This window comes from Schistocerca cancellata, chromosome 11, assembly GCF_023864275.1.
Source record: "Schistocerca cancellata isolate TAMUIC-IGC-003103 chromosome 11, iqSchCanc2.1, whole genome shotgun sequence".
Classification (NCBI taxonomy): Eukaryota; Metazoa; Arthropoda; class Insecta; order Orthoptera; family Acrididae; genus Schistocerca; species Schistocerca cancellata.
Genome location: NC_064636.1, coordinates 155,855,138 through 155,870,224, shown reverse-complemented (window position 1 = coordinate 155,870,224; position 15,087 = coordinate 155,855,138). Strand labels below are relative to the sequence as shown.

The 15,087-nt window shown below is 39.8% G+C and overlaps 1 protein-coding gene across 1 annotated transcript in view; it reads right to left on the bottom strand.

Moving 5' to 3' along the window:
- The window catches only part of LOC126108982 (zinc finger protein 708-like), a 725,579-nt gene extending 711,539 nt beyond the window's left edge, over positions 1–14,040 (bottom strand). Inside the window, exons 1-2 of the mRNA XM_049914384.1 lie at positions 13,836–14,040; positions 12,184–12,265 (exon numbers count right to left, since the gene is read on the bottom strand). Coding sequence (XP_049770341.1) covers positions 12,184–12,255 — 72 coding nt within the window. The 5' untranslated portion in view covers positions 12,256–12,265; positions 13,836–14,040. The remainder of the gene's footprint in view (positions 1–12,183; positions 12,266–13,835) is intronic.
- Positions 14,041–15,087: the final 1,047 nt, after the last annotated feature.

Genomic DNA, 15,087 nt, shown 5'->3' with positions numbered 1-15,087 from the left:
CAAGATTTAGAGAGACTTGCTCTGTCTGTCTGCCTGAAGGTAGCTCTAGAAATCTGTGTACCTGTTTACTTTATTAAATTATCTAGATGCACTTTGAGGTATATTTTAAGAATTTCCTTTTTCTAAGGGTCACGAGGCAGCTATAAATTGCTCTGTCTTCCAGTATAGCTATTCAGTTTTAACCTTTGAGTTGAGTTATGCTTCTGTGTTGTATTAAAGAGCCATCTGTTTCCAGATAATTATTTGTTCATTTGTTGAAGCATTTTCTCAGTTGCAGTTTGTGAAGATGGAAATTTTGAATCTAAAATCTAAGAACTGGTGTCAGACACAGCTTTTGTCTTTAACTATTGCCTTATTTAAATTGACACTAAACTAAGGTGTGTAATGTCTTAAATTTGAAAGTTTGGAGTGTTGTTTGTAATCCCGCTAATGTATCTGACTTTAGTTATTTTTCTTAAATAAAAACATTTTAATAAACAATGGAGACTCATGTGAACCCCAATCCATCCAGTGCTTCCACTTAATTTCCCCTTTTCCTGCTCGATGTTTGGTTGGTAACAGAGAATGGTTATTTTCCTGGAAGTAAAGGGGGAAGGTGTCATACTGTCATTCACCACGAGGTGTGTGTTTGCAGGTATCCACTGCTGAACATGGGGTCCCACAACTGTCCGTTTGTCCTCATTGAAAAATCAACAGTTTATCTATGAATTAAAAGTTTGTCAGCTTCCATGTAAGGGCGGTGTGCCCAACTTGTGGACGACCCCTTGGTGATTAGTACCAAATGCACTATGGAGGTATATGTTGCACTAGCTGCCTGAGCTCTGGCCATGACAATCTTGTGTCAGAATGTAGTGTGTTTAGAAAGTAGTCAGCCACATCATAAGCAAATACATATAATTCAGGCACAATTGATCCATTGGGATAATCACTTGTGCGGTACTGCACAACGTAATCTCTATTCTGAGCAGATTACATTAGCTCTGCAGTTACAGGAACAGCTGCCTTTATTTAGACAAATTAGGAGCAATAGGTGGTGAACAAGATTCTCCCACCGACATATAACTGCTGGAAGTAGTATGAATGCTACGGACACCTTTAAGGACCTCAGGAGAATTCATTTGGGAAATTACCATACCAAATAATGTTACTGCTGCAAGCTACAATGGAACTTTCAATGTAGAATTTAAAGACAGGTAAAATCCATCATATGGATCATAGTCAAATTTATGTTTCATGCTGACACTTTGGCCATCACTGACAATGTTGTTGTTCAGATGCTGTACCCCCTGTGTTAAGCCATGTTTTCAATCGAATTTTACATGAAAGTGCAACATCAAGGGAGTTGTAAAGATCAATTATTGGCCTGAAATTGTCACCTCAATTAAGAGGCTACTCAGGCATAAACATTTTTGGCTATTGCAGTTTTCTCATGAACCTTTTCCTAGGTTCATAGATGAATGCGTATGACCATTCCATACCTGGAATTGCAAGTCACAGAGATACAAATACTCAATAATATATTACAGAAAATGTGGCCACAGGACTGTTCATGGATTACCTTCACTAATAAATGCACATCTTTTACTGAATTAGAGGCTTTGGTGTCTGCTATTGAAGTCTGAGTTTCGCAGACCAGCAGTGATGGGGGTTTAAGTGTCATTATCAGGATGGGGATTGAGATTCCAAGTAATTTAAAAGGGGACCACCCATAAGGGAAAAGTGTAGGATGTGTTTCCAGTGTAACAAAGAGGGCCATTTTGTATGGCGATGTCTGGTGACATGGAAGGAGAATCAAACAGCTGACATCACACAGAATGGAAGAGGCACGGTAGTGTTCTACTGCCTAAGGGCTGGATCTGTGCCAAGTCCGAGGTACGGGAACCCCTGCCTTATTTTTGGGTACAACTTAACCAGGAACGAATGTGCGCCCTCCTCAACTCCGGTAGTTCAGTTTCTCGTTTAGATTATCTGTGGCATTTGAAGTTCCGCCATACCTGTGAATTGCCTCGTTTGCATCCGTCCTCCCAATGTTGAGCTCTCACTGGGCACATGTTGCCTCTGGTTGGCAAAACTGAGTATTGGAAAATTTTCTTGGCCTGTGAAGTGGATAGTATCTAAAAATCTTTCAGTGAACTTAATTTTGCAGTGTGTTTTTGTAAGTGGTAGTGGGTTTGTGATAGTTTGTCAGGACAGGGTTGTTTATTTTAAATTTAACCCAGCTGAAACATTCACATTGTGCTCCTGTCAGGTTGCCACAGGAATTCATAGTGTGTTACCGCAATGTTTGCCATTTCAGCTCAGTCACCTTCATCCAGTAGAGGTGATGTTGGTACTGGAAGTTTTTGATCGGTTACCACAGATGTTAACTAACAGATTGGACATCACCGATAAAATCCAGTACAAGATTTGCCTTACAAATGACATTCCAGAGAGGTTTTCTCCATCAAGGATGATATGTATATGTACTTTGATTAATAACGTGTTGTTCAATGCGGTCATCAGGCCCTCAACTTCAGCCTCTGCTTCTACCATATTCTCAGTATCTATGGGCAGCAGTAGGGTGTTTCATCCTGTTGTGGGTTACTGTGCAGTTAATGAGAACGTAGTTTTGGAATCTGTGCCACTTCCCAATCTGCATAATTCTTTTACTTGGTTCAGTCAGGCTCAGTATTTTGCTGTCCTGGATCTCAATCTCGCATATTATCAGATCATGTTAACAGAGGATTCCAAGTATATTACTGCCTGTTGTACAGATTGAAACCTCCACAGTTTTAACAGGGTGCCCTTTGGTTTTTCAACGGGAGTTACCATTATGTCTTGCCTTCTAGATTGTGTTATGGGTGATTTCACATTCAAGTGTGTGTGTAATTATCTAGATGGCATGGTTGTTTACAGTTCTAGTCTGTCTGAAAACCTGCAACATCTTGAGGCAGTTCTGGTTTACCAGAGGGAGGTGGGACTTACTGTGAAACCATCTGAAATGACACTGGCACATAGGTTTCATCCTTGGGACATCTTAGTTTCACTGATTGGATTGAAATTGACCAGGAGTATACTAGTGATTTGCGAAAATTTCCAGCTCCTAGATATAAGAAAGGTGTGGCACTGTTCATAGGCATGACATTTTTTTCAAAAGTCTGTGCCGAATTTTATTAAATTAGTGGGGTGCCTTAACGATTTAAGAAATTTCATATGGGATGAAAGTCATCCAGAATCTTCTGAAGCCATTAAGGTGGTGCTTAGTAACCCACTAGTATTAGACATACCAAATTTTGAGGTCGTGTTCTTCTTGCAGACAGACACCTAATTCTTCTGGAGTAGAAAGTGGTAGCTGTCCTCCTGCAGGAACAGAATGGCAGGGGAGGTGTTGCATGTTGATGCCCTATAGCAATGCACCTTGGGAACTTTCACCTGCAGAGATGAAATATTCTATGTATGAATGGGAAGCTTTGGCGGTTATGTTTGCCCTTAAGAAATTCAGATTTTATTTTGAACACCAGGAATTTTGTTTAGAGACTGACAATCAAGCTCTTAGTTAGGTTTTGGCTCATTATTTCCATAATACCCTCTTAGGTATTTATAAAACTGTTGTCAAGATCAGACGACACATCACCTGGTCCTCCCTGTATAAGCAAGCCTGGAGGTTGGTGGGGTCAAGATCACTCAACATGTCACCTGGTCCTCCCTGAATAAGGCTGTCCAGAGGTTGGTGGAGGAGTGTGAGAGCGGTAAGGGAGCTGAGCCCAACTTGAATTCCCTCAAGTGGCTTTTAGAGTCTACCCGTTAGGAATGCCTGATAGTTTAACTTTGTATGGATTATATAGGTCCACTTCATCAGGTGTGTGTGTGTATTAGGCACCTACTAGTTATGATCATGGATGACTTTTCTCATTTTTTTGACACATTCTGAGCAGAGAAATGACCATCCTGGCAGCTGGCCAGCATTTGTTATGAATTTTTTCTGTTTCCAGGCCACCGAGGATGCTTGATAGCTTCTGTTTCCCAGCTATTTGTGAGGTTCTGCTTTGACAATGGAATTAAAGATGTGACCACAAATCCTTTTACCAGCATACTTTGCTGACCAGGTGAACTGCAAGTTGAAGGCTGTGCTTATCTTTCACAACAAGGCTCAGACAACGTGGCTCAATTTTATCTTTAACACTGCACAACCCAAGTCCCTGGAGGCTGCTCCAGTATCCCTTATGTTAGCACAGCCAGTCAATTTTCCTCTTGTCAACCTGCAGGCAATCAATGATTTGCTTCAAGAACAAGTCACCCTAGCAGTAACACAGCACAACTGAAGCCAGGCTAGACATAATACCAAAACTGCCTGTCACAGGTTATCCACCTGTTACAATCAGGGGCTAAACAGTTCATTGGAAAGGCTGGGGACACAGTGTTAGTCCGAAACCCTAATATTGCTGAAAAGGGGGAGTTAGGGTTCGATAGCAAGCTAGCTTCTCAGTTGTTGGGACCCTGTTAGATTGTCAGGGTGGTGAGCTCGGCAAACCTCCTGGTTCTGAATTTATAGATGAGTAAAGCTTCACACATGCACATTATTCATATCAAGGAGAGGCATATGTAAAGGGCTCCTTAACGGTGGGGAAGGGGGATTTTGGTTTGGTGGAGGAGGCTGAGCCACGGTGGGCTCCCTCTTCGAATTCGTGCCCCATGTGCCTGGCAGATGTCACAGCTCACAGCTCGTGACACCAGTGGGCATTGTGGAGCAACAATGGGTGTAGAGGAACAGCAGTGGATCTCATGGGCAGTCGGTGTCTTGAAGCTGGACTGGAGGGTGAGTCATGCAGGGCTCGTGGGCAGCATGTACTGTTTAGCTGAACTTTATGTGGCAGTATCATTATACCATCACAATCATTACAATAAAAAATCTTCTTTCAATAATGGTAACTGCCATATGCTGATCAGCCCAAGATTATCATCACTCATCTAAAAGCTGGTATGTACACCTATGGCACAGACAACAGTAGGGAGACATAGTGGCACGGAAGCAATGAGGCCTTCATAGATCACTGGAGGAAGTTGGAACCATATTTATACAATCAGGTCACCTCATTCCCATAAATTCTGGAAGGGGGGATGATCTATGACGTTATGTTAAATCACATCCCAGATCTGTTCGACCAGGTTCAGGGCTGGCGAGTTGGGTGGCCAACACATCAATTGGAACTCACCACGTGTTCCTGAAACCACTCTATCACACACTCATGGCCTTGTGAAATGGTGCATTGTTTTCATGAAAAATGCCACTGCCAGTGGGAAACATGATTGTCATGAAGGAGTGGACCTAACATGAACCATGAACTGTGGCACTGGTAGCGAGGCTTGCATGCCTCAGCTATTTAGTCATTCCGTAGGTGCAACCCCAATGGAGGGGTATCTGTTGTGGGGCCAGACAAACATGTGGTCCCTTAAGAGGGGCAGCAGTCTTTTCAGTAGTTGCAGGGGCGACAGTCAGGATGAATGACTGATCTGGTCTTGTAACATTAACCAAAACAGCCTTGCTGTGCTGGTACTGTAAACGGATGAAAGCAAGGGGAAACTATAGCCGTAATTTTTCACGAGGGGATGCAACTTTACTGATCATTAAATGATGATGGTGTCCTCTTGGGTAAAATATTCTGGAAGTCAAATAGTCCCCCATTCAGATCTCCAGGATGACATCGTTATCAGGAGACAGAAAACTTATGTTCTACAAATTGGAACATGGAATGTCAGACCCTTTAATCAGGCAGGCAGGTTAGAAAATTTAAAAAGGGAAATGGATAGGGTAAAGACAAATATGATGGGAATTGGTTAAGTTTGATGGCATGAGGAATACGACTTCTGGTCAGATGAATACAGGATTATAAATACAAAATCATATAGGGGCAATGGAGGACTAGGTTTAAAAATGAATAAACAGGAGTGCGGGTAAGCTACTATGAACAGCATAGTGAATGCAGTAATGTAGCCAAGATAGACACAAAGCCCACACTTACCACAGTAGTACAAGTTCATATGCCAACCTGGTCCCCAGATGATGAAGAGATTAAAGAAATGTATGATGAGATAAAAGAAATTATTCAGATAACGAAGGGAGACAAAAATTTAACAGACATAGGGGATTGGAATTCAATAGTAGGAAAAGGAAGAGAAGGAAAAGTAGGAGGTGAATATGGAATGTGGGTAAGGAATGAAAGAGGAAGCCGTCTGGTAGAATTTTGCACAGAGCACAACTTCATCATACACTATGTGCTCAAAAGCATCAGGCCACCCTCAAAAACTTACTTTTTCATATTTGGTGCATTGTGCTGCCACCTACTCCATATCAGAGACCTCAGTAGTCATTATACATCGTGAGAGAGCAAAATGGGGTGCTCCGCGGAGCTCATTGACTTTGAATGTGGTCAGGTGATAGGGTGTCATATGTCTGTATGCGAGCTTTCCACACCCCTGAACATTCCTACGTCCACTGTTTCTGATGAGATAGTGAAGTGGAAGCATGAAGGGACACATGCAGCACAAAAGCATACAGGCCAATCTTGTCTGCTGACTGAAAGATACCGCCGACATTTGGAGAAGGCTGCAATGTGTAATAGGCAGATATCTATGCAGACCTGAAAGAACTGCAAAAAGGTAGGAATTGTACGAGATGGGATCTGGATAAAGTGAAAGGATCAGAGATTGTAGAGTGTTTCAGAAAGCACTAGGGAACCATTGACAAGGACATGGGTAAGAGATACAGCAGAAGAGGAAGGGTAGCTTTGAGAGATTACTAGTGAAAGTAGCAGAGGATCAAGTAGGTAAAAAGACGAGGCTACTAGAAATCCTTGGGTAACAGAGGAGATACTGAATTTAATAGATGAATGGTGAAAATATAAAAATGCAGTAAATGAAGCAGGCTGAAAGGAATAAAAACGTCTCAAAAATGAGATCGACAGGAAGTGCAAAATGGCCCAGCAGGGATGGTAACAGGACAAATTTAAGGATGTAGAGGCATATGGCATATATTACTAGGGGTAAGACAGACACTGCCTACTGGAATACTGAAGAGACCTATAGAGGGTCTATACAAGGGCGATGCACTTGCGGGCAATATTTTGAAAATGGAAGAGAATGTAGATGAGGATGAAATGGGAGATACGATACTGCGTGAAGAATTTGACAGTGCTGAAAGACATAAGTTGAAACAAGGCCCTGGGAGGAGACAACATCCATTAAAACTACTGATAGCCTTGGGACAGCCAGCCTTGAAAAAACTCTGCCATCTGGTCAGAAAAATGTATGAGACAGGCAAAATACCCCCAGACTTCAAGAAGAATATTATAATTGCAATCCCAAAGAAAGCAAATGTTGACAGGCTTGAAGATTACCGATCTATCAGTTTAATAAGTCATGGCTGTAGAATACTAACATGAATTCTTTACAGTCGAATGGAAAAACTGGTAGGTGCCGACCTCAGGGAAGATTAGTTTTGATTCCGTAGAAATGTTGGAACACTTGAGCAAATACCGACCCTATGATTTATCTTAGATGATAGATGAAGGAAAGGCAAACCTACATTTCTAGTATTTGTAAACTTAAAGAAAGCTTTCGACAATGTTGACTGGCATACTCTCTTTCAATTCTGAAGGTGGCAGTCGCAAAATGCAGGGAGTGAAAGGCTATTTACAATTTGTACAGAAACCAGATGGCAGTTATAAAAGGGGAGGAGCGAAAGGGAAGCAGTGGTTGGGAAGGGAGTGAGACTGGGTTTTAGCCTATCCCTGATGTCGCTCAGTCTGCATATTGAGCAAGAAATAAAGGGAACAAATGAAAAATTTTGAGTAGGAATTAAAATACAGGGAGGAGAAATAAAAACTTTGGGGTTAGCTAATGACATTGTAATTCTGTCAGAGGCAGTAAAGGGCCTGGAAGATCAGTTGAACAGAATGGACAGCGCATTCAAAGAGGGATATAAGACGAACATCAACAAAAGCAAAACAAGGATAATGGAATGTAGTCGAATTAAATTGGGTGGTGATGACAGAATTACATTATGAAATAAGACAATTAAAGTAGTTGATAAGTTTTGCTATTTGGGGAGACAAATAACTGATGAAGGTTGAAGTAGAGATAATATAAAATGTAGTCTGGCAATGCCAAGGACAGCATTTCTGAAGAAGAGAAATTTGTTAACATCGAGTATAGATTTAAGTGTCAGGAAGTCTTTTCTGAAAGTATTTGCATTGAGTGTATCCACGTATGGAAGTGAAACATGAACAATAAATAGTTTAGACGAGAAGAGAACAGAAGCTTTCGAAATGTGGTGCTACAGAAGAATGCTGAAGATTAGATGGGTAGATAATGTGACTAATGAGGAGATACTGAATAGAATTGGGGAGAAGAGGAATTTGTGGCACAACTTAACTATAGGGTGGTGAACAAAATGTGCTACCAATTGTTTCTTTTACAATTTACGCCGCACATTTGATACTCCGCTGGGATCTCTACAGCAGTACCAGCAGAGCTTGGAAAAACAAATGAGTTATGAAGTGACATGTAATTCATGATACTGCCACTAGGAGACTAGTAACCAGCAATGGCTGACAATGGAAGACTGACGACACAGCAACGATCGGCAATTGTGTTACTTTTCCATGAAACGAAAAGCCTTGTTGTGACTCAGAGGTGTTTTTGACAACAGTTTAACACATGATGGGTCCCTTGCAAGAAGACCATTCACAGGTTGTACGATAAATTTGTACAGGAAGGAACAGTATTGGATCCGAAGCGACCTCGGCCTAAGCCTGTTTGTTCGCCGGAGAATATTGAAGCAGTACGAGTTGTTGTACAGAGAAGTCCCAGGAAATTTTGTAGAAAGGCAGCAGTGCAACTGGGAATATCCAGTCACTCCATTTAATGCATTCTTAAAAGTGGCCTCCACATGTACCCATACAAGATGACCTGTGCACAGAAGCTCACTGAAGAACACAAGCAGCAGAGGCTACTGTTTGCCCAGTGGGTGGAGGATAGGGAAGGAACTCTCAACAACGTTTGGTTTTCAGATGAGGCGCATTTTCATTTAGATGGTGTCATTAACAAACAAAATGTACACTTTTAAGCCACTGAAAACCCACAAGTGCTTCATGAACGACATTATACTCCAAGGATTACAGCGTGGGCAGCAATTTCCAGTCACGGACTTACTGGACCCTTTTTCTTTGAAGAAACTGAACAGCGAACGTTATTTGAGCATGCTTCACAATAGATTCATTCCACAGCTTCTAGCTACTGACTTGCCCTTCAACACACAGTGATTCATGCAAGATGGAGCAAGGCCACATACTGCAAACACTGTGTTGGAGTTTTTACACGAGCATTTCGACATGCGGATCATTTCACTCAGGTTTCCAGGTCGCTTCAATGACGGACAAAACTGGCCCCCCAATAGTCCAGACCTCAATCCATGTGACTTTTCTTTGGGGGTACCCAAAGGAAAAAAATTTCCTGAAATGTACACGTGATTTAATGGAGCTCAGAAGACTTATTCTTTAAGCTTTCAGTGAAATTAGGGAAGACATGTGCCGTAGTGTACTCACTAACTTCAGACTTTCTTTGAAGAAAGTTAGGAAACGAAATGGTGGACATATTGAGCATGTACTGAGTTAGAACAAATCTCCATGGACAGCACTTCATTGTAGTATATGTTCCTTTCAGATTGTATTGACAATAAAGTTTATATTCAAAAACAAAATGGTAACACATTTCGTGTGCCAACCTATAGAAGAAGGGACTGGTTGGTAGGACAGGTTCTGAGCCATCAATGGATCATTGATTTAGTATTGGAGCGAAGGGTGGAGGGTGAAAATCAGAGGGAGACCAAGACATGAATACACTAAACAGACTCAGGAGGATGTGGGTAGCAGTAGTTACTCGGGGATGAAGAAGCTTGCACAGGATAGAGTAGCGTGGAGAGCTGCATCAATCCAGTCTTGCCACTGAAGAGCACAACAACAACAACAGAAGGGGTGGATGTGCTTTGCAACCAGTTTACAATACTTCTTTTGTGACACAGTGCCTCACACGAGCTCCACTGTACAGTCTGACGCCTTTGATTCATTATTATTGATCATCCTCCATACTGAACCGGTTTGAGCCAATGAATTTTCAACTGTTTGCAAAACTTAAAGAACACCTTCAGGGACTCAACTTTGATAGTTATGAATTATAGTGTGAGCATAGGTGAGGCTGTGGGTCTGCCAACGAAGTCAAGCATTCTACAGTGATGACACCAACAACCTGGTGTCTCACTGGGAGAAAGGTGTTCAGTGCCACGGTGACTATGTTTGAAATAAATATACAAACACGAAGAATAAATATGTTAAATATTAAGTTTGTTTTAATTAAAATGCTTCAATAATTTCTGAATAGAAATTTTGTGTCATTACTTTCCAGCATGTGCTCATGCCCAAAATATACATCAATTAAAAATTAACATTTAATTAATTTGGCAAAGAAGGTGGCTTTCAACTGATACAATGTTAAGGTCATAGGGCAGTTCAGTCCATCAACTAACACAGCACACAGTGTATGAGAAGACTTCTTGTTGGTAAAAAGTTATGTTATGGGCACCATTTGGATGTTTTGGTTAACATTAGGCTGTGCTACTGATCAATTTCTTACCATATTCTTTACTTGGCTTTCACATTTCTAGACTTTGTCAGCTCACAGCCACACTGCCACTTTTGAACATAGGCTAAGCCTTGAGATGCACTATGAATCAGACTCCCACTACAACCAATGTTACAAGGGGGGAGTGGGTCTAGAACCACATTTTAACCTTGTAGCCTTTGAATATTTCTCCAGTTTAGGTCCAAAGTCAATGGATCTTCAAACTGCTTTTCATTTACATGATGTGTGTTGTGCATACATATCATCCTGAATGCCAAACCATCATTACATCAGGGGTCAAAGCCAAAGCCTGAACTGTGTTGGGTCTAACCACTCTTTTACTGTATTTAATAAAATTTAGTATATTTATTTTCCTATCATTTCCTCACAGTGATTGTTTAGGATTACTGTTGTGATAATGCTTGTCAAATGAATTGCAGGCTATTCACATAGTTTATATAATCTATAATGAAGTACTCACATATATTCAAATGCAAATGCTGCATTAATGCTATCCCAGTACTTCTGCAGTTGCACTCAAGATGGATGTTGAAACAGATTTTTTCAGCACAGATAGTTCACAAGTAGTTTGCATGATTGTGTCAGTGCACTCAATTCTCATTTGCAGGATAAAAATACTACTGGCACCAAGTGAATTTGTTTGCTGCTGATAGGTGAATACCCTACAACCAGTTGCACTACATCAGATTTCAAGTGACATGTATATGTAAGATTATTTACACCAGTAACTGTAACATTGTGACAGTTTCACAAACAATACGCGTAACAATGTGCAGCAAATGCAGAAAGTGGTTATGAACAAACCTGTCAATATTTGATGTGTAGCCCCATTGCTTCATCAAAACTTTGCTGCCAACAGACAAATTCATTCTGCTGTGTAACAATTTATGCTTCCATGTGATATTTGTCTGAAATTTAACTTTACTGCTGAGAGTTCTACTTACATATGGTTCACATATTCAAAGTAAACAAAATATACTTCTCAGATTAGTGACCATGTGAGTGTCACTTCAAAATTATTTATAAATAATTTATTTTACATTATCAGTAAATAAATTACAATTCTCATTCCATACCACGATACACTGCAATAATGCATTAACTGCAGCCATACCATTTATAAATTTAATGGCACTGCTAAGATTCACTACAGTCATAATTATTCTTAAGTTGCACATTAAGGTTGTCATTCAAAAGAAGTGTATCAGAGCAGAAATACCCACTTTATGGCAACCAATTTATCAGTATAATTGGGTTGTGCATTAAAAAAGTTTTCCATGTTTACTAAACATTAAATTGGAACTCTTGCTCAATTCTATGTGAGGTTTAATTCAAGGCTTATTTCAATGCACTGTGCAAAATGTCATATTTCAGACAGTAAGTTCATGAGTTTAGTAAACAGAATTATTCATGTTTCCAGCTGTATGACATCAATTGTATGTATTCACGGATCACACTGCACACAGAAATTAATGAAAACCTGTTAAGAAATACAAGTAAGCCACTTACTATCAAGTGTAACTCAGTTTGTACTTCATCAGTTTCCTCTTTTTTTATCCACTTAGTTGGCTCCCGGTCCATCGCTTCAGTTCTACAAGTAAAGAAAAAGCAATCAGATAAGAAAAGTTTTTGGCCCACTCAGTTTCTGTTTTTACCATGAGGTATAGCTCAAAGGCAGTATTTTCACTCATATATTGCGTGCAGTAAATGGGTGATTACAGAGGAAACAGATTCAAAGTGGCTGAGGAACAGTGTGTTCATTGATATAAACGCATTCACATTTTGCAGGTCATGAAGAGTGAGAACAATCATAAAATAACATGCAATGGAAACCGAGCATTTAAAGTTGCTACTGCTTCTTTGTAACACTGGCTCATGGATACCATCCTGTTGTGACAATTATGGAAGATGTGTAATTTTGTGTGCATGCATTAACTTCAGCATTACAAACAATCACAGCACTCAATAGATTGCAACGATATTACTCAATAACATCAAATATTTCATTCAATACTTAGTTCATTGTGTTAATTTCAGTGTGATAGGGACATGAAGAAAATCCGGACATACGGATTGTTTATCAGTGAACATGCATTATCAACATAGGCATTACCTTGAAACTTACTTCATCTGTATTCATTCACGGATGTATGCCCAATTTACAGGAAGCGTCATCATTTTAGAATCTTTACCTGCTATTAAAGGAAACCAATACCTGCACTGTAGACTGCACATTGCAATGCGGAAGTTCTCATTCTTGATTACCATCAAGATTAAACATTGGTTAGCATTTTCTAACAAAACTGATTTACTGAAACGACTTCATACTAACTGTAAATATGATGAATGATCTATTGAGTTCTGATGACATGTAATGCTTTATGTTAGACAGATTATAGTTAATCTATACCTTGTATTTCGCCAGTTCGTAAATGATGTTACAGTACTCTTATACAGAACTCCATTAAAACCCACACACTACAACAAACTGGTATTTACATATGATTACACGAATACTAACGACACGAATAATCAAAGCACAGTGAAAACTCACAAAATGCAACAGAATTGCAGCATTTCCTTTCATGCGAACATACTCAAACCACGAAATGATGTAGAAACTGTGGGCACTTGAAATAGTGCTTACATTAGCCCTACAATCTGGAGCCGCTATATGTCTACATCACATCACAGAAAATTATCATCACAATCATTATTACTGCTAAGTCAGTCAAAATAACCGTACTATCATGGACAACCTTTGAATTTCACTGACCGCCTTTTCTCGTTAGCCACGAAGTATATGAGGAGATTACTTCGTAGACAAACTGCTCCTGACAGCACGTCACACATTCAGCCCTTTCTTTTACGAAGATACACGTAGCGATTTTACCGGTCAGACCAAAAACAAGCACTAACAACTCAGGTATTTAGTTGTTATGAACATAACCTGAAAAATTACAACATTCGCACACCGTCACCAAGCACACTATAGGTGATGTGATCACAATTAAATACAGAATAAAATCTCATCCTTATGTACCCATTAAAAATTAAAACAAAAAAAAGACAGCAGCCTCAAACAGCAGAGTCATCCACAAGATTTTCGCGAACTAGTACACTCATCAAACTCAACTGTTACAGTGATAGAAATTAAGTACCATGTTAATTTACTTGCGAAACACATTTCTTCACTTATTCTTATTTGCAGTTTATAAACGCTTATAAATTACCTGCAGAATGTCACACACAAATTTCCACAACACCATGAGGTTGCTGCAGACTACACAGTACACGAAGGGTGACAGTATCGCAGAACCAGCAGATGCATTCAAAACCAGCGTTAATCTTGTCGCTCGTGTGGCCAACAGCGGAATTTTTCGTCTTCTTCAGTGAGTGTTACGAGATATGTAATTAATAGTTTTTTCTGTATTTTCTATAGTATTTGCGTGCATTAGTGTGAAATAGACTTGATAAATTGAAGGTTTCAGTTTTTATTTGCGTCTGAATAGGAAAAGCGAAGGACAGCTTTGCGTGTAAGCAAACGTTTGTTTACATTCTTAAATTACATTGTTAAATGCGCGGGATCATCAATTAAGTAGTGCACAATACTCAGTAGTGTCATGTAGACTCGATACATTGAAGATAGCAGTTTTTATACATTTTATTAGGTCATTTTTCGCGTGTACGTGAACGTTTGTTTACATTATAAATACGAGGGTTAATCAGTTTAAGTTATTGTTGGATGCTCAGTATTCACGCTTATTAGTGTCATTTAGGCTCCTTACATTGAAGGTAGCAGTTTTTATACGTTTTATTAGGAAAAGTGATACTGACGGTGAACTCTAACGCCACTTGCGTACGTTTGACTAGCGCAACCTTCGAGCGTTAACAGTTAAGTAGACGTAAAATACGTGGTAAATTAGTGTTACACTAAAATGTCTGAGTAAATCAATGTTACAATAAAACTTCTGAGCCCTTCTTACATACGGTTTAGTTAGCAGAAAGCTAATACTCTCCTCGCCGTCTGCTTATTTTCCTTAGCTTGTTGTGAGCATTAGTGGTCGTGTACTGTGAGCCTATGGGTTCCTATAAAGTAGAGCTCGTATTTGTGCTTTTCATTCTGAACTCTTATTGTTAGCTAAAGGTTTTGTTTTGTACCTGCATCTGTCAGTGTACAATACTCAGTATTTACGTTTATTTGTGTCATTTCGAATCGATACATTGAATGTAGCCGTTTTTATAGTTTTATTAGGCCATTTTCGCGTGTACGTAAACGTTTGTTTACACTGTAAATGCGAGGGATAACCAGTAGGTGTAGTTTACCGCTGGTTACTGTTTAACATTTATAAATAACATTCACTATATAGCCCCTAGCAGTATACTGTAGGTCACTGTTTTTTCCTGTAGTAT